Genomic DNA, 20,109 nt, shown 5'->3' with positions numbered 1-20,109 from the left:
AGGTCCCATTTATTCAGTGTTGCCCTTAATGTCTGTGCTGCTGGGGTTATACATAGGAATTGGTCTCCTGTGCCCATGTGTTGTAGAGTACTTCTCACTTTCTCTTCTATCATGTTCAGTGTGTTCAGATTGATATTGAGGTCTTTAATCCATTTGGACTTGAGTTTTGTGCATGGTGATAGATAGGGATCTATTTTCATTCTTCTACAGGTTGGCATCCAGTTTTGCCAGCACAATTTGTTGAAGACGCTCTTTCTACTTGGTTTTTTTAAATCCTGCCACAAACTAGTCTCTACTTGTTTCTATGCCAATTATGGGCCTTCTATTGGGATGGCAGTTCTTGAGAACAGGAATCATTCTTTTGACATTCTCTTATTGTAAATTCATCAGAGTGGGATGCATCCAGTAGTGACTATAGATTAGCTTCCTAATCTGTTTATTCATGGAAAATATTGACAAACTATTCTTAATTTGCCTTTCCTCTGTGGGTTTCTTACGTATAGAATTGATTTTCTCTTAATAAAGGATAGCACACATCCAATATCATTAAGAGGGTAAGTCCTAACACCTTCCTTAGAGACCATTAAGTAATCAATTCGTGTTTGTAGTTTTTTTTAGTGGCAATCTGCCCAGCTCAAGAAGGATAAGGAAACTTTCAAAGCCTTCTTATCCTTAAAAAAATGTGTGTATTACAACAATGGTGTGCCAGTCTCTGGGTCTACAGCATAGGACATCGATTGACAATGTTCTCAGCAAGGAATACTCATTATTGCTACATATGCAGATGTGCAGTTTCTTTGAAAAGACAGAAACATTCCTAGTGTCCTAAGGTTTAATGTGTTGCCTTACTATGGGGGGTTCATATAGTCATAGCGCTACTAGTACAAAAGCCTCTTACTGATTCCAGTAAGCCTCAAGAACACCTATCAACCTGCTCTGTTTATTCGCCAGGTAATTGCCAATGTGTTTTTCGGTGGGAATCCTTCATCAGTGTTCCACATCATCTTAACTGTGGTTATTGTTACTGCAGCCACGCTGGTATCACTGCTGATTGATTGCCTTGGGATAGTTTTAGAACTCAACGTAAGTACATGAAAGGACTTGCTCTATGCTTTCTGAAATCTCTTTTAAAATGTTACTGTCTATTATAAAATGTTCTCCTTTTCTTCAAAGTATCACTTTCTGAAGTATAGTGCAAATCTGTTTGCATTATAATAATAAATATTGATAATGATGACCCTCTGCTGTCTGTGAAAGCATATGGTTTATGACAGTGCTTCTCAAAGGGCATGATTTTGCTCTCCAACCAGGAGGGTCATATTTGTGATGTCTGGAGACATCTTTGGTTGCCTAGCAGGGTAGCAATGTTATGGGTATATTGTAAGAAGAAGCCAGGGCATCAATAATATCTCATGATATTCAGAACAATCCCTCACAACAAAACTGTGTCTGACTACAAGTGTCAAGAATTACACGGCTGCATATCTTGTCCCTGTACTATCCAGGTATTTCTCAAGTTGACCACACCCTACACTGTGTGTGGAATTGAAATGTCTAGTGGATTTCTTGAAATTATAGAAAGAATAAAATTTTATCCCGATCACATCATCACTTTGGATAATCCAAACTTCTTTTCCTTTCAATATTTTTTTTTCTTTCCCCAGACTTTTCTTTTGTCATCTCTAAGTACACAGATGTAGGTCTCTATTGTGTCATGTCTGAACTGATCTTTTTCTTTCAATACAGTTGGAAATGCTGTTGTTCAGTAGCCCAGTCTCTATGGGAACTTACTTCCAGTGTATTTCTCCAAAGGCTCCCTTAGCTGCCAGATTTATTTTCAGCCTGTCACTATGCCATATCAATCTTTTTTCTTCTCCTTTACCCTGTCTGCTTTTCCATTCATTCCTTTTCCTGCAATGATTATTTTTCGTCTGCCTAAGTCCTACAAAGTCTGTTGTTGGCTGTCACTTGGAACTCATTTATTCATTAACCATATAGTCACTGAGCAATTACTCTGCACTACACAGTAAAAACATAGTGATGGAAGGAAATTTGAAAGAATATAACCTTTCTCACTAACATAAATGTTCAGTTGCTGTGTGGTTGATGAAAGAACACACACACAAAACTCCACACACTTTGGTGACAGATTCCATTGGGAACACAGAGGGACAGAGAAGGACATCAAGAATGATTCCACTCTATTTTGTGACCCTAGGCTAATGGCGCCATTTGATGAGATAGCAATGGAAGGAAAACCACTAATGCAGGGTCATTATTCTTTCTTCTCCACAAGCCTTACAGGATTTCTAATCAGAAGAAAACCAGTTAGCATCTCCTGGTCATGTGCCACATTGAGGGCAGGGTTGTGCAGGGGAGACTCCAGCTCATCCTGCTCTCCTGGCTATGAGAAGTTCAGGATGAATGAGGGTTTATCGCTCATATTGACGTCACTATGCTTTCCCAATGCCATTGTGACTTGAAGTTCCAAACAAAAGCTGGAGAATAGCCTGTCGAGAAGCAAATAATTCGGACTTTTCTTACATCAGATGCCAAACACTAGGGACCCTGGGGAATTTTCCATTACATCAACAACAGGAAAAAGGCTTCCTTTGGTATGTTGATGCAGCCCTGTAGTTCAAGCAAGTTAGCTTCTCAGGAGAGACTAAGCACAGGAATCCCTTGAACCCAGTCTGTGCAGTATAGCAACACCTCATCTCTCAAACAAATCGAGAGGGGAGAAAAAGCAGAAATCCAATCACATAGTAGTCTTGATTTCTGTGAATGGTCCCTGTTTAACTTAATGAAATAACTTTTACGTAAGATCTTAGACCATGTGATATTTGAGCTGTCCATTAATTATCTTTACTTTCCAAATGGTAAACTCTTCCAAGACAAGCATATATAATGACTTCCTCTATGGCCCACCACACTGGACACGCTGCTGAGAACAGCTTAAGTTATTACATGAATGATCATGCCTTGTGACCACAGCTTAGGACCTGTTTCTATAACTATTTAGGATGGTAAGTGAACCACTGGAATAGAAGCAGGAAATAAAGTAAAGGAATATATATTACATATATTATATACATACACACATATACATCTCTCTCTTTCACACACACACACATGCACACCACAGTGCTAATACTATTACCACTACACTGTAGAGATGTCTGGAATAATGAACCCCTACAGCAGTCCCTTTTCTGTTGATGAGATAAAATGCTCTGACAAACCAACTTAAGGAAGAAAGGGCTTATTTTGACTCACAGTTCACCATGGCAGGGAAGACAGAGCCACAGATGAGGCCATCCTGGCATTCAGAAAGCAGACTGATCGCACTTCAGAGAGAAAGAGAGAGAGAGAGAGACAGAGACAGAGACAGAGACAGAGACAGAGAGAGAACAAGACATGGGTCCAGGCTATAAAACCCCAAAGCCTGCCCCTAATAACGTAATTCCTTCAGCAAGGCCACATCTAAAGGATCAATGACCATCCCAAACAGCGTCACCCTCTGGGGACCAGGTGTTCAAATAATACATGGGGCCTATTTCTCATTCCAGCCACAACATTTTCAATCATTTTTTTGTTGTTGTTTGGTTTTTTTCTGGTTTTATAAAATACCTCATTTGAGTTCTCAAAGTTTATTAAGTTGATTTTTATTTTTTTAACTTTTCAAGTTACTTATTCACTATGTATTCATGATGTGTGTGTGTGTGTGTGTGTGTGTGTGTGTGTGTGTGTGTGTGTGTGTGTGTAAGAGACAGAGAGAGGAAAAAAAGAGCAAGCAGTACTTGTATGCAGCTATAAACATGCATAAGGGCCACTGGACAGTGTTTTGGAGTTGGTTATCTCCTGGCACCATGGGTTTTTGGGGACTGAACTCAAGCCGTCAGGCTTGTACTGCAAGAACTTTAACCCACTGAGTCATCTTGCCAGCTTGATCATTTTTGTTTGGGAAAATGTATTTATTTTTATGAGTTTGAATGTTTTGCCTGCATTTATGTAAGTGTACTAGATGTGTGCCTAGTGATCACAGAAGCAAGAAGAGGGGCACTAAATCTCTGGAACTAAAGCTAAGGATTGTTGTTAAGTGCCCAGGTGGGTGCCTGGGTCCTCTGCAAGAGCAGCAAATATTCTTGCTACTACACCATCTCTCCAGCCCCAAGAGCTAGTCAGTCTAGCTGAAACAGGAAGTTTCCGATTCAATGGGAGTCTCTGTCTCAAGGAAGGAAGGCAGAGGTCGATGTCACAGGACACAGAAACTTCTCTTCTAGCCTCCACGTACATGAACACACTGACATACATATGAATATACCACTTTCATCACACATCCATACACATCCATAGAGCTCAGCGGTGGACTGCTTGTCCTCTTTATGCAAGGGTTTGCACCCTATCCACAGCACAGAAAAATGACTTCTTCTGTATGTGTTTGTGTATATTGTGGGGGGGGGCATGTGTATTTGTGGGGGGAGGCAAGAAAGAGAGAAAGAGATAAAGTTTCTCTTTAAGTATTTTTAAGAATAAGCCATGCTACATATGAAACAATATTTTTTAAAGGACTAAAGTAAATACCAGGCTGGAAGTAAACTGAAACTAAAGATTTTTGTGTTCGTTTTCTCTTCATAGCTTTCACATTAATTAGTAGACTTTCTGTGAGGGGATGTGAATGACAGACCACTCAGGGCCTTGTCACGGTCTCTAATCGCTTTAGAAATTCTTCTCTGTTCTGGCTTTTCAGATATCACAATCACCCATGAAGATGAGACGTGTGTTAGAATGAGAACTGGCAAAATCAGGGAAATGCTGATACTGCTAAAAACTAAATAAATACAGGCTAAATAATTTGGATTATCTGGTAAAAATTCAAAGCCCGTTTAGAATTTCACCTTTTTTTTCCTGCTTTCAGAGCAGAGGACAGCAAGGACATAGTCTCAAAGCAGAGGCGTTCTCAATCTTAGAGTCCATTTTAAAAGCAAAGAAAAGCAGTCCTTGACCCGTTCTGTTGCAAGACTCCAGCATCTTGGCTGGATGCTGCTGTTAGGGACGAGGTAGCTGCAATAATTGGGCCCTGTGGGTTTCTACTTGTGGAACAAAGGTGGGGGGAATGAAACAGCTGGTGCCGTGGTCACAGGAACCAGCCCCCAAAACACTGTATGCTGTTTGCTTGGCAGGAAGAAAGCAGGCCGATGAGACCCAGAAAGAGAGACTTAATCATCGGGCAAGCAAACCAGGGCCTGAGTCGGCATACTTCCTAAGACAGAGACTTTCGTTTTCTCTTAAGATACAGGAATAACTTTCATGAGTATCAATTGATTGTAAAGCAGAAATTTAAAAGATAGGTAATTTTTTGTCTTTTTTCCCCATTCTGCTTTGAAATATTAGCAGTGATGGGTGGTGGAGTTGAGAGGAGGTCAGTGGAAGGGACCCTGCGAGATTCAGGCCTGCTCCCCAGCACAACCAAAGAAACCAGGAACTACCAAAATATGGCCACAGGGGTTGTGGGGTGGGGGGGGTCAAGGAGTAGTAACCCTTCCTTACAGGAAGTTGTGCCTCATCAGATGTCCCCCAAGAAAAGGGGTCATTAGGCATGCTTCGGGGGCTGAAGGAAAGGCTCACTAGGGAGGCTAGATCAATGGATCCCAACCCCCAGTCTACCCAACCTCACTCCCGCAGGTCCTAGAGGCCTGGAATCACCAAAAGCACGCAGCAGCCATGATGCCTACCTGGCAACCACCAGGCTTAAGGAGCCAGAATGCCATGGTGGTGGGAAGATGCAGATGATCACCAGTCTCTGAGGTGTCCAATGGACCAAGGGTGTGACATGCCAAGGAGGGACCCTAGGAGGGGTTCTGCTGGGAGTGATTCCTGATGGGCCCAGAGGCTGATGGAAAACTCTTCCCCATGAGTTCACAGTTTATTGGGATTCATTTTGTTTCTATTTAGTTTTTAGCTTCTTGCATCATTTACTAGATTTTATTCAGGCCACAAAACACAATTTTATGAGATGCATTGCTTATAAATGTCCTGCAGACCTTTTGTTCTTTCCATGATGCAAATTGCAAAATGTCCTGGCATCAGCAATGGATGGAACTGACCTGCCTTAATGAATAAGACAATATTTGTACCATCTTTTTAACCAGCAGTTATGGTTTTATGACGTACCAAGCAATTTCCAAAGCTGGTGATGTATCTTCAGACAGTCCTTCACTAAATGGATTAATAGGCTGGACTCCTTTACATAGAGTAGATAAAAAGGAAAGTGGGCAGGAGAGATGGCTCAGAGGTTAAGAGCACTGCCTGCTTTCCCAAAGGTCCTGAGTTGAATTCCCAGCAACCACATGGTGGCTCACAACCATCTGTAATGAGATATGGTGAAATATCTCATTACAGAACTTGAGAAATAGTTGTCCAATATGGACAAGTTCAACAGAACCACCACATATGGGCTGCCCATGCATGCTTCAGCATTTCCAGGGCATAAATTTCATTTTTCATTCAGACTATCATTTTTCTGTTGGTCTTGAGCTCCAGTCATGACTTCTAGCAAAGCCGAGCTTTCACACCATCAAGAAAGTAACATGAACAAGTCAGTCAACTGGGTTTCTTCCAGTACAAATATCAGCTGTCACGTTTGCTCTGTAACTGTCCCTGTTCCAACTTACTTATTTTTCTGTTATTAATTTTCATGGTGTGACAAGATACAGCATGACAAAGGAAACTTACAAAAGAACACATTTAATTAGTTCTCATGGTTCCAGAGGGCTAGAGTCTAAGACTATCATGGCAGGGAGTATGGTGACAGGCAGGCAGGCATGGTGCTGGAACTGGAGTTGACAACTCACATCTTGAGACCTAAGCACCAGGTGTGGGGGCAGAAGGAGAGATTTAAGTGGGAATGGTAGAGGCTTTGGAAACTTCAAAGCCTGCCCCTGGGACACAGCTCCTCCCACAAGACAATACTGCCTAATCTCAAACAGTTCCACCAAGGGGGGGACATATAGTCAAATATATGAACTTGAAGGGACATACTCATTCAAGTCACCACAGCAATGCATAAGAACTGTAACGCAAACATGAATGTGCTTGCACACTCAAACACACATGTGCCCATAGACATGCAAGCACGCATACATAGACATGCATGCCCTACACACATAAAGATAGAAAAATCAGGATGGATATATATACTGCCTTGCCTGCTGGCAAGTTGGATTTGGAAGAGTTCCCAAAGGCTGATGACAGTATCTCAGCAGGTGACAGTCTCCTTCCTGACAGCAGCACCACACTCTCTGTTCTAGATAAGTTAGCCTCATACATGATCTCTACAAAGGGCGGAATCTATACACACAAACCAGGGTATAGAGGTGTGAGTAACTTCCACCCCCAATTTCTTACTTCAAAGAAATTAGAAGCTCATACTTTTTACAAAGGATGATTCATTTCCATATTTTCATAACTTAATTCAAAGTATCATGTTGTCCATTTAATTTCAGCCATCTGATAATTTGTTTTTTATTTGCTATGTACCTCTCGTAGATACTTATATCTATTCAAGTGCTAAAGGGCAAAACGCCACTGTGTATACATTTATTCTTTTCTATCTTTGTGTGTGTATGTTGTATGCATATGTATGCATGTATTTTTGCATGCATGTGGGCACATGTGTGGTTAAGTTTGCATGCACACTCATGTGAGGTCTGAGGTTTATGTAAGGAATCATCTCCAACTGCTCTTCTTCCTTCTTTGTTGAGGCTGGGTCTCTCAATCAAACGCCAGCATTGCCAATATTACAATCTTTAACCAGATTGCTCTGAGGTCCTGTCTGCATCCTGTCTTTAGAGGCTAGAACTGATTACAAGTAGGTCCCCACATCCAGCTGGTGTTTACATGGGCTCTGGGGATCAGAACTCTGGTACTCAGACTTACATGGTGAGAACGTTAATGATAAAGCCATCTCCTTAGCCCTAAATATTTTAGATTAGAATGCAGTATCAGCACCTCTTAGTACTTTGTCATTCTTGTCTCTCTTACTATAGAAATATTTTCTAGGCATTCTTCCCCAAAATTACTATAGAAATACTTTCTACGCATTCTTCCTCAAAATTTTAGATACTACCTGACAGTCTGATTCCACAAAGCCATTTATCTGTAACTTTAAAAAAAGACACTAAAAATGAATATACTATTGAAAGCTAGTATGGAGATGACATTTAGTATGAAATATGCAATTTTACAGGCTAGTATTGAGAAACTCATTCTTTTAAAGATGTTAAAGGTATAATCTGTAATTTTACATTACCCAATTTCAAATTCAGTTTGCATTGATTGAAAGACTGTGCAACTAATGAGACCCTGTCTCGGAAGTAAGTAAATAAATAAATAAATAGGCCAGCCATAGTGGCACATATGTCTTTAATCCAAGAACTCATTCAGAAAGAAGAGGCAGGAAAAGTCTCTGAGTTAGAGGCTAGAAAGTCTACACAATGAGTAAAGGTCAGCCAGGGTTACATTGTCTTAAACAAACAAACAAACAAATAAATAAAAGGCAAATAACCTGAACAGTCCATTCTCCAAGAAAACATAAACATGGATGGCAGGTTAAATCAAGTATAATAAAGTCCTCAGAAAACTGCAGGGTAAAAACCACCATTAACAAATCATTTCAAACTATTAAGATGCTCCCATCAAAAGACAAGAGAAGACAAATACTAGTAAAGGTTACCCTTGGTAGGAATATAAGTTGTCATCCATGATGGAAAAAAGGTATGGGTTTTTAAAAACAGTTCAAAACAAACAAACAAAAACGACTACTTCAAAGCTAGCCGTCCCTAGCCAAGGTCTGTCCCAAAGGCGACAGACTGACCATCTCATACCCGCATCTGTACGCCATGTCCACTGCAGCATTACCTGCCTTAGTCAAGATATGGAAGCAACCTCTGTGTCTATCAGCAATGAATGAGTAAAGGAGACAGAGCTTGTGTACACAGTGGAGTGTAACTCAGCCCTAAAACGAAGGGAACCCTGCTTTTTGACAGTATGTGAATAGCATTATGCTAAGTGGAACAAGTTAGACACAGAATGAAAAAAAAAACTGCATGATCCCCATCAGTATGTGGAATTTATTTTTAAAATACAAATAGAGTCAGAGACTAAATATGTGGTTATTAAAGGGAAAGGAGAGAGGAAAAACAGAAGTGTGGAGTGAGGGTAGCAGACTTACGGTCTGAACAAGGCTCTAGGTGGAAGGAGTAACAAGTAAGATAACAACAGCGTAGTGTATTTGAGAATTTGGTTATATAGTAGATCTTCAGAAGCTTTTTTTCATACATGCAAAAGTAATTGAGTCTTATTCCAAATTTGTCCCATCATAGTAACACATTACCCACGTGCCCCACAGCTTCATGTTGTAAACTTCCAATACACACAATGAGATTTGCTAAAAGGAAAAATTTTATGATGTATGACACACGTTTGTCATAAAATTTTTATGTTTTAGTTAACATATAGCACTTGAAAAGATGAGAAAAAGTGTTATCTAAAATACAGTGAATTTTAACATTTACAAACAACATTTGCACAGTTTCTAGTGAGAATTAGTTCTTCTAAAGGGGAAAATCTCTTTCCCTTTGAAGTCGGTACTTGTCCCTGTTTCTACAATAAACAACTCTCCCACCCATAATTTTCAACCTGACATTCCCCCTTAGGTTGTATTTATGGGCAGCTAGTTGGGGGAGTGGAGCAAGTTACCGTCATTTGGTTCCACTGTCAATTTTCTAGGGTAATTAATGCACTTAGCGTTACTTGAAAGAAGGCTTAGAAATGGGATTTCATGCTAAGCCCCGAGGGTTAAACCTTTCTTTCTGACACAGACAGGCTCCACTTTCAAACAGATGTGAGAGAAGAGAAAAGAGAAAAATGTTCATCCAATTTCCCACTGTCCCTCACAAACAGCAGAAAAACCCACTCCGATTTGAAAGGCATTAGTGATATACTGGGATTTCTAGACAGTATTAGAAAAGACAATGTGACCAAAAAGTGGGTTTCATATTTTCCAGGAGTTCATCTTGCCATCTGCTTTATTGTCTATTAATCTTTCCCTAGGTTTGCTATTCATTACTCTATCTTCCTTTTATTATTTCTTTGCAATTATTCCATTGGAAAGGGAAACCTACATCTAAGTCTTTCCTTAACATGTTTCTGTCCTTGGTTTGTCTTCACTGAACCTATACAACTCTTAATATGTGTAATGACAAATACTTTTAAAACACTGGACTATTTTAAATATGTATCACTAGTATGTAATCGTGTGTATGCCGTGGAGGTGGGAGAGCACACAAGCAATGGCCTATGTGTGGAAGACAGGACAACTTTGTGGCGTCAATTCTCACCTCCCATTTCTGCTTCTATTCCTGAGATGGAACCAAAAGGCTTGCGTCCTAGGTGGCAAGTGCCTTTATCTACTGAGCCATCCCCTCACCCATAAATGTTTCTCTAATGCACTTCAAAAAGCTATATGAGGCTATATGTGATAGTTCATGTCTTTAATCCAAGCACTTGGGGGGAGGGGAAGGCAGGAAAATGGCTGTCAATTTGATGCCAGCCTTGAATACGTAGTGAAAGCCTGTCTCAGAAAAATAAAATACACAAATGTATACACACACACACACACACACACACACACACACACACACAAGGAATTAGGTCCTCTAACATTAACTTGCCTCTTGTCTTCAACACCCAGGGTGTGCTCTGTGCGGCCCCTTTGATTTTTATCATCCCCTCAGCCTGTTATCTGAAACTGTCCAACGAGCCAAGGACACACATGGATAAGATAATGGCCTGTGTCATGCTTCCGGTTGGTGCACTGGTGATGGTGGTGGGATTCATCATGGCCATCACAAGTCCTCAGGACTGCACCCACGGGCAGGAAATGTTCTACTGCTTTCCTGGCAACTCCTCCCTCACAAACTCCTCCTGGACTCATCTTCAACTGACAACACAGCTTTCCCTTGGGAACCTCAGCATCTTTCAGTGAGCTGACTGGTTTACAAGACTGTGCCTGTTTCAGAGATGCCACCTCCTGAAATCCACGCGTGCGAGTCTCTTTGTCACTTGCCATCACTGGCATGTATCAAGACTTGCTCGTCCTTACTCTTTACAGCAATATGAAAAATAAAAAAAAAATTGAATGTATATTTTACCTTACACTGGGGCAGACGTGTTTTATTGTGACTGAGCTAATCTAATTGAGAAGGACCAGTTCGACCTTAGTATCCGGTTCCAGTCCCCAAATCATTATTATCTTGTATGTGAGCCACTGTTTTGTGCTTTCAAATAAGTAGGTGATTGTACTTTAGAACTGGGGGTGGGGTTTCCTCAGGATAACGCAAATGTTTAAAGAAAGAAATGTGTAGAACGGAATGGAGAAGGAAACACAACTCTTAAGTAGAATAACTATCCAGCAGCAAAGAGAAGGCTTTTGTTGTAACTCTGGGAGTTACGTTACTTATGAGGAAGTGGGTCCCTGGATGAATAAGCAACAAGCTCCCATGAAGAAGCACACACAATAAAGTGGAGGGGCAGAACAAGCCTATGTAGGATATCACAATTATCTCCAGGCGTCCTGTGCAGTGGGACTCTGATACGTGTGCTATTTTAAATCAGAAAGGCACACTCTTTCTCGTTGTTCTGAGGCATTAACCTAACTCATCAGCTACATTTCAGATTTGACCTACTGAGTTTGCAGCATGATGGGAATATACAAGACACCCAGAAGCTGGATCTAGAGACTAAAAGCTTGCCCTGAATCTGGAATTTAAGAAAGGACACATTCTTACTGTCCCAGGCCCTCAAGGAAGCAGTTGGGAGTTCTTGTTAATCTGGCTTGGGTTTTTTGTTTGTTTTGTTTAGGAGATGTTTGTTTGGTTTGGTTTGGTTTTTGACACAGATTCTAAGGATGCAATCTTGACTGACCTGGAACTGGCTATGTAGACCAGGCTAGCTTCAAACTTACAGAGACCTGTCAGCCTCTGCCTCTGGAGAGGGCTGGATTAAAGGCCCCTCCAATGACGAGAAAGCAGGTGCTGACATGCAGGTTGTCGTGCAGGGTATTGACTGGGAATCCTAAGCAGCGGTGACGATAAGCAGAGCTCTACCAAGCCGATGGCACATGCCTCAGAGCTGGCTCCGTTCTGAGTACCCAGGCAAATGTCCCCGCAGCTGCTTCCATGAGTCATTGAGTATGGGCTTCTAGGGAAGAATGGGCCCCTGGGTTAGTCAGCTGTGTGTAGCCGAGCAAACTGAAAGGAACAGAGAGCTAGAGGCTGGGTGTCTACAACATTCGTTCTTAGAGATCCCTGGGACAGCTGAGTCTACTATAGACTATTAGACTATAGACTATATAGCTATTCATTTTTAGAATGAATTTCCTGTCTTCCTATCTTTAAAAGTATGCAATCAGGAGAAGAAAATCCGGCTCATCTCAATGGCGTCCTTACATCAAGTGCCACCAAGACGGTAATTTTACCCTTTCATCTGTATTTCGATCAGTTTTGGTCATCCTACTGCTAAATTATGAGATGATATCACAAGCAGAGGTAATATGGACATACGGACATATTTTTAAAAATAATGCACAGCCCAAATATCCCCCCAGGATCTATAGAAAACAGTTTCACAGCAGTTTCCATCAAGTGCTGAGCCTTGCGGCATCAAACAACACAGTAAGAAAGGCCCAGTGCAGTGCTTCTCAATCTTCCCCATGCTGCACCCCTTTATGCAGTTCCTCATGTTGTGGTGACCACAGCCATAAAATTTTTGTTGATGCTTCATGACCGTAATTTTCCTACTCTTATGAATCATAGTGTAAATACCTTGTGATGCAGGATATCTGATTTGCAAACCCTGAGAAAGCGTTGTTTGCCACGCCCCACCGCCCCCGTTGAGAACTGCTGGCCTAAAGGGAGCTGGAGAGATGGCTCAGCATTGGGAGGACCAGAGTTCAATTCCCAACACCCGCATCAGGCTTTTCACACCTGTCTGTAACTCCAGTGTCAGGAGATCCGACACCTCTGGCCCCCTTGGATACGCATTTACCCATACCTGCACATAATTAAAAAAAAAAATAAGTCCTCAATAAAGAAATACCCCCAAAAGCCCCAGGGGCATACCTGAACAGGCCTGGGGGCCAGTAGTGAGTTTTGCTGCAGTAAGGCATCAGCCACTCACTCGGGAATACAAGCTCTGTAGGCTGTACAGTTTTCCAATATTTAATTTATATATTTTCCCAGTCCCATTAAGAGTCATACAGCTATACTGTTATGCCATTTTTAGATTAAGTACACACTTTCAGATGGTACATGTTAAAATAGTCATGAGGATACTTTCATTCCACACTAAAAAATTGAACCACTGACCTGCTCGCTCACTTATTAGAAAACGCCATCAGAGATGGGTGAGATTACCAAGAATAAACAACAGACATCAAGGATAACACAATTTAATACTTAGCAATCTGTCATCTTGCACTTTGGTATTGCTTCAGACGTGTTAACCTTGGATCTGCAGCTAGACAAAAATCCCATGGTAAGAACCAAATTCATCTTTAATATCCAATAAATAGGTGTTTGTTGGTTATTAAACAAATGAAGAACAGAAGCACCTTTGACCCAGTTATCGGGCGCATGTATTACCAACATCTTTCACATTGTGATAGGATAGGCCTAACCTTCCATCCCCGTGAGTCCTGTCTTCATTTATTTAGAAAGAGATCCCCTCCACCGAAGCTCATTACTTCCATGATGCTGGCAAAGCAATTCATAGGCTATTGTCCAATTTGTTAAGAGGCCATGCCTTTAAACTTCTAAAGCGTTTCCTAAAGTTTAAAGAGGCATTGGTGAGAATGGTGTTTGGACATATTAAAGCACACATCCAACAGCACGTGTCTATCAAATATACATACAGCAGACAGCATCTCTATCTTTTAGGAATTGTGTTCCTAGCCAGTTTGCTGAGGGTCTTCCGTTTCGGTCCTGCCTGGGATAATTTTCAGAACTCAGAGCAGGTGACGTTCCTTGCTTCTGGACCATTTCCAGTGACAGCTGCACAGGTGACAAGCAGCACTCATCATTTCTTTTCTTTCCCACAAGGAGTCTGAGTCCAGGTTATCCAAGAAAATCCCAACTGTTCCTCTGCTAACATCACACAGTCACTTAAAGTCAAGTATGATGCTCCAGGTTTATGTGCTAATGCCCACCAAAGAAAGCATCCCATGGACCAAGTGTGCTGGTGCTTGCCTCTTGTCCCAGCACTCAGAAGGCAGAGGACAGTGCCTCTCAGGACTTTTAATTAACTACAAACATTAGACAGTCTTCTTCAGGAATGTGTATACACACACACACACACACACACACATCTCATCAGACTAAATGACATTGATATATAATCCTAGCTACTCAGGAGTTGAGACAAGGAGGATTACAAGTTCAAAACCGTTCAAAACTGCTCTGGGCTACAGGGTAAACTCAAGCCAATCTGTGCAACTTAGTGAGACCCTGTATCAAAAGAAAAAATAAAAGGAGGGCTCGGGATACAATTCTGCTGTAGCGTAGCACGTGTGAGGCCTAAGGATCAACACCCAGGATAGAAGAAAGAAGGAGTTTATATATTCTAGTGAGCACATACAGAATTTACTAGAAAAACAGAGCAAACATACAGAATGGACAAAAGACACCATCAGCAGGAGAACGTATTGACTAGACAAACAGAGTTTAAGTTACCCCCTAGAGCAATGGATTTCAAACTTCAGCATCTGTCTGAATCACCTGGAAGGCTTAGTTCAACAGACAGCCAGACTTCCCCACAAGGTTTCTTCTCCCTAGGAGGGCCTGAAAGTTCACATTTCTGAAAAGTGGCCAGGTGAGGCCCAGTAATATTGGTAAAGGATCCCATTTTTTATAAGTCTAGGGTTTGGGCGAAGAAAGAGCAAGATGAAGACATCTGCTCACAGGCTGAGAATGCCAGATAGACATCTGTCTAGGAGCGAGGACAAAATACCGGCAAGATGTAGGGAGGGGCAGGGGAATTAAGAACAAAGGGGAAAGAGAGACTGTAGCCTAAAGTCAACACAGCTGTAGTGGTGCACGCCAGCTCAAAGCCTGAGTCGCAGCCTGCCAGTTGGAGGAAGTCTGAGCTTCGTAGCCCAAGCCTGAGTCCTAACCTGCCAGCTTCAGGAAGTCTGAGCTTCATAGCCCTCACCAGGAGATGAAAGAAAATCCACCAGTTCCTCAAACCCTTACAACGTTTTCTAAGGACTTAAATTCTGAATGGAATGTCCTGCTTCAAATATTGTACACACCGTGAGAGTGAAGTTGGGTTGTTGATGATGAAATCCTGCAGATAAAGAACTCATACCACTCTCTTTTGCAATTGGTTTCCATGAAAATGTGTCAAAGCAAAACTATACTGGCCCCAAAGCACTGGGTTTGGTCTGTCCTTCATTCTCGATTCTAATGGGATTCCAATCTTTCCAGATTATCACCAGACACTGGCAAGACCCCTAATTTGAGCATTTTGCCTTCAGGCTCTTTGTTCTCCAAAATAAATGTGGGGCTCACTTTGAGGACCACTTAATCAAACCTGAATTTTGGCATTGCTTGCTTGTTCAAAATCTTTCCTTGAGGCTCTCCTAGGATGAAGTACAAACTCCATAGGACTATTCGAAATTTGCACTACATGGTCACAATACTGCCGTCTGGCCACAACGCTCATGACTGCAAGAGACAGGTCCCTTATTCAAACATTACTAAATATTTCTTTGCACCGAAACTGCTCTGAGTATCTTTCAGACTTGCCCTTCATTTCTTTTACTGCTCTCATCTGAAATGCCCACCCCCACCATCACCAAAATCCCATCACCCGCAGCCCTAACTGGTTCCTTCCTCCTTTGGAATTCTGTTATGTTTGTCGTTATGATAATAGGAAGGACCTTGTCTAGCCAACCAGGGCAAACAGTTCTTGGAAAGAGATTGTGTTTTAAAAGCCTCTTGTTCTCTGTAACCAGTAACATTTACTCATAATATAGTAAGTAATTTTTTGACATAAGATTTAAAGTATGAAAGAAAAACTGGATAAAAGTATCAATAACAGTCAAAATATTTTTATCGAAATTTTCCAGCTATGATTGTCATTCAATAAATTGTACATAAAATAAACATTTATCCAAAAGAAATATTTAAAGTGAAACCGAGGGCAGAGGCAGGAGGACATCTGTGAGTTTGAAGCCAGCCTGGTCTACAGAGTGAGTTCCAGGACAGGCTCCAAAGCCACGTAGAGAAACCCTGTCTCAAAAAACCAAAAAGAAAGAAGTTAAGTGGGATTCTTCTTTTGCCTTACAATGTATCGAACTGTCAGAAAAATTATGTGTAATAGTCTTTAGATGACCCAAACACACACATACTGACCTGTACTGATCTTTCAGATGTTTCTATTGCTGAATGAATACTCCATGCAGTTTTCTTAATTATCAACTCTTTGAGAACAGTCATATCATATTTCTTTTTTTGCCAGTGTATGTTTGCAAATCTTATTCCACACACTCACTGAATAAACATTTGCTGGCTGACTGTCTCTCACCTGGATGTATTTAACCCATATTAAAATTTACGTCCTGCCAGGAAACTTTGCTCTGGTCCATCCCCTTTACTCCAGAGACAGGACCCGCTGAGTATTTAGTCAAACTGATTATTTCTTAGGTACAGTTAGCACTCGCTGAACCTCAGCAGACAGCTCTGTAGTTTGACGTTAACACTAAGAAGAAAAGCTTCTCAGCAAAGGACAGCGATTTGAAAAAAACTTCCTCAAGCAATACCTCAGTTAAGAGTTTAAAAGTTGAAAGACTTTGAGATTTCTTATTTCTAAGGCTATGTATTTATCATTTTTTAAATTTGACTTTGCCCAAGGATAAGAAGGCTTGTCCTGGAAGAAGAAATTCCGCTGGCTCCTTTGATCAACTCCCATCAGTGCTGAACTGGCTAGATTCCGGAAGAGAAAACAATAGAGCACCCTTTAAGACAAAATGCAAAATTTATCCCTGAAAAGCAGACTTTGAGACATTTCTGGCTCATCTCATATAATTAATTGTAAAAAGAATTTCTCAAACTCTACCTTTTCGCTGCAGTTCTCTCTTTAAACAGCAACTTAGACTAAAGGTTCATATCCATGTCCTTGGGTTTGGCATTCTCTGCTGTCTAAGACGTTGCAGAATGAGTTTTGTCCCCACCCCTTTCATTTATGTTTTGTTTTATCTTTGGTTTGTTTTGAGACAGGGTTTCACTTAGCCCAGGTTGGCTTCAAACCTGCTATACAGCTGAAGATGACTTTAAACGTCCTTATCCTCTTGCCTCCACCATTTGAGTGATGATGGGATTACAGGCATGTGCCACTGTCCTGGGGACACTATTCCAGGAACGTAAATGAACACATATGTGTCTTTCCATGAAACCAGAATTTATTGAACAATTGTTATTCAAAAAATTTCTAACATTGAGCAGTTTCAGTGGCAGCGAATTCTTAGCTCTGCCAAGGCAAACCCAAACCCCTTTATTCCAACCTTCGATACTAATAACTCTCATATCACACAGCGCATGGTAAATATATCTATATGCATATGTATATGGTTTACAAGATGAATCCAGGTTAAAGAGCCTTTAGTGGCACTCGGGGTTTCAGGAGCGAGAAAGAGTCTGAAATGATGAGCTAACAGAAAAACCATCGCCATGACAGAGGGACTGCGAGAGCTGCTGGACTTAGATTTGAGAAGGAAACGATGGAGTTCAGCTGCCAGGTGAAAAAGCAGGAAGCAGATCACCAGTGGGAAACTGCAGGACAGGCTCAGGTCTTGACAGGCCAAAAGTGAACAGGTGGACAGACAGGCAGTCGGGCCGGCTACATTAACAACAGGAGACAGAGCTAAGCTGAAGTTCCAGAAATAGCTGGGAAGTCCTTGGCGCTCGACGCGTACCGTGTAGCAGATGATAGGTTGATATGACGTCACATGGTCACAGGGTTAGATGTCTACCACTTTATGAGGTCCAGGGGAGAGAGTATACACCATTTCCTCTTTCCTTGGCCAAGCATGTCTGAGAAGTTCTTGGGCTTTGTTTCCTTAATATGATTTTAATATAACCATGTGCCCTAAAAGTCTCAATTCACCCCATTATACTTACAGGGTAGCTACCTTTCTACTTCCAGGAATAAGTAAGTCATTTATCACTCTATGCTGGATGGGTGGAGAGTCATACTTCCCCACCACAATTGCTTGTAAGTGGAGTTTTCTAGAACAAAGCAGAGCCTGAGAAACCACCGTCTTATACAACACGGAGTAAATCAAAATGGGCGATAGCATGACTTCAACAGTTGCTATGTCAAGTTTTTTAATTTAGGTTTTTCTTTTCAAGCTTTAAAAATAGACAAGAGGGGGGGAAAAGTAGATTTAAACATTGAGGGAACTTGGACTTATGAAACCTCAGGGTTTATGGAAGCGGCTGTTTGATTGCCGAAACACAGCAGGAGATGCTCCCTCAGAGACAATGTGACCTTTCAAAGAACACTTCAAAAAGAAGAGAAGCAATTAAAAATGTTAGATTCATGTGAAAAGTTTCTTAGGGATAAATAATTTGCTGTGTGTACCTTAAATGTCATCTGAGAATGCCTGGTCCCCAGTGCATTTACTTAAGCTTCGTCTTAAACCCCATCCCGCAGTTCAAAGGGGGCTGCACTCTAATTTTTGCAAATTGTCAGGCTTTCCTTCTCGTGCTTTCTTTGCAGCCATAGACTGTAGCTGATCTTTCTCTTGCATAGTGGTCTCCACAATACTCCGGACTCACAGGTCTCAACCTTCCTAATGCTGCGACCCTTTAATACAGTTCCTCAAGTTGTGGTGACCCCCAATCATTAAATTCTTTTTGTTGCTACTTCATAACTGTAATTTTTCTACTGCTTTGAATCATAACATAAATGTTTAATATGCATGATATCTGATATGTGGCCCCTATGAAAGGGTCATTTGAGCCACAGTATGAGAACCACTTTAGACAAAGAACACACAACTGTTTCATTGTTTCCATAAAAAAAAAAATGCACTTATGGCTGGGTAGTGGTGGTGCAGGCTTTTAATTCCAGCACTCAGGAGGCAGAGGCAGGCAGATCTCTGTGAGTTCGAGGCTAACCTGGTCTACAACAGCTAGTTCTAGGACAGACAGCAAAGCTACACAGAGAAACCCTGTCTTGAAAAAGAAAAGAAAAAAACTGCACTCACTTCAAGAAGTGCATGCATTTCTATTTCTTGTTGCCTCTTTAGAAGCGTGAATCCTTCTGAAGGTCCTTCCATTAGTCCTCAGGCTTGGCCATCAAGCTCCACCTCTATTCTTTCCATTTATCTATTTTTGAAATGAACAAGGAAGTATTTTCTTCCTTAGGAAGTTCCCAGTACCTGCAGCCTCTAGAAGCTCCCTGCCCCTCAATATCCCCATCCCTTAGTCAACACCTCATCATTTTCACTTTCTAAACAAATGTTATTCTCTTTTTAGGAATAATTCAGATACAAGCTGTCAATAGAACTGTTTTTTTATTCCTTAAAATACTTGGGCATTTCTAAATTGATCATATTCTGAGATTCATTCAAAGAAATAAGAAACCCAGGAGGCTTCCAATTTATATAAAAGCCAAATTTGGGCTCATAGCTTTAAGTGGAAGATGCTCCTTCCGGTTAGTCATGGGGCTGAGTAGCTCCCATGATATTAATCCAATGCACTGACCCAGCTTTTGTCCAACTATTTTGTTGTTTCACCTAACACTGTCTATTCTTAAAACACCGGCTGTATGTCTGCGTGCTTTGCCCCCAGGATAAAAATAGCCTCTTAGACTTAGACTAGTACATGCCCAGCTGAAATGGATCACCATCATTATACAAGTGTGACGACACTCTAAATTCCTCTGCTTTTCAAAATTAGCATCTCTGGAATGCTATTACAATATCAGACAGGTTCTTGATTTCCTTGTTTAAAGCAGACACTTCTGGGCTGCGGATGTAGCTCCGAG

The 20,109-nt window shown here is 41.2% G+C and overlaps 1 protein-coding gene across 1 annotated transcript in view; it reads left to right on the top strand.

Moving 5' to 3' along the window:
* Slc38a11 (solute carrier family 38 member 11) overlaps positions 1–11,158 on the top strand; it is a 46,748-nt gene extending 35,590 nt beyond the window's left edge. Inside the window, exons 11-12 of the mRNA XM_005346490.3 lie at positions 952–1,083; positions 10,754–11,158. Of these exons, the coding sequence (XP_005346547.1) occupies positions 952–1,083; positions 10,754–11,047 (426 nt within the window). The 3' untranslated portion in view covers positions 11,048–11,158. The remainder of the gene's footprint in view (positions 1–951; positions 1,084–10,753) is intronic.
* Positions 11,159–20,109: the final 8,951 nt, after the last annotated feature.

This window comes from Microtus ochrogaster, chromosome 4 (assembly GCF_000317375.1).
Source record: "Microtus ochrogaster isolate Prairie Vole_2 chromosome 4, MicOch1.0, whole genome shotgun sequence".
Classification (NCBI taxonomy): Eukaryota; Metazoa; Chordata; class Mammalia; order Rodentia; family Cricetidae; genus Microtus; species Microtus ochrogaster.
The sequence above is the reverse complement of the archived record's forward strand: the minus strand, read 5'-3'. Positions and strand labels throughout refer to the sequence as shown.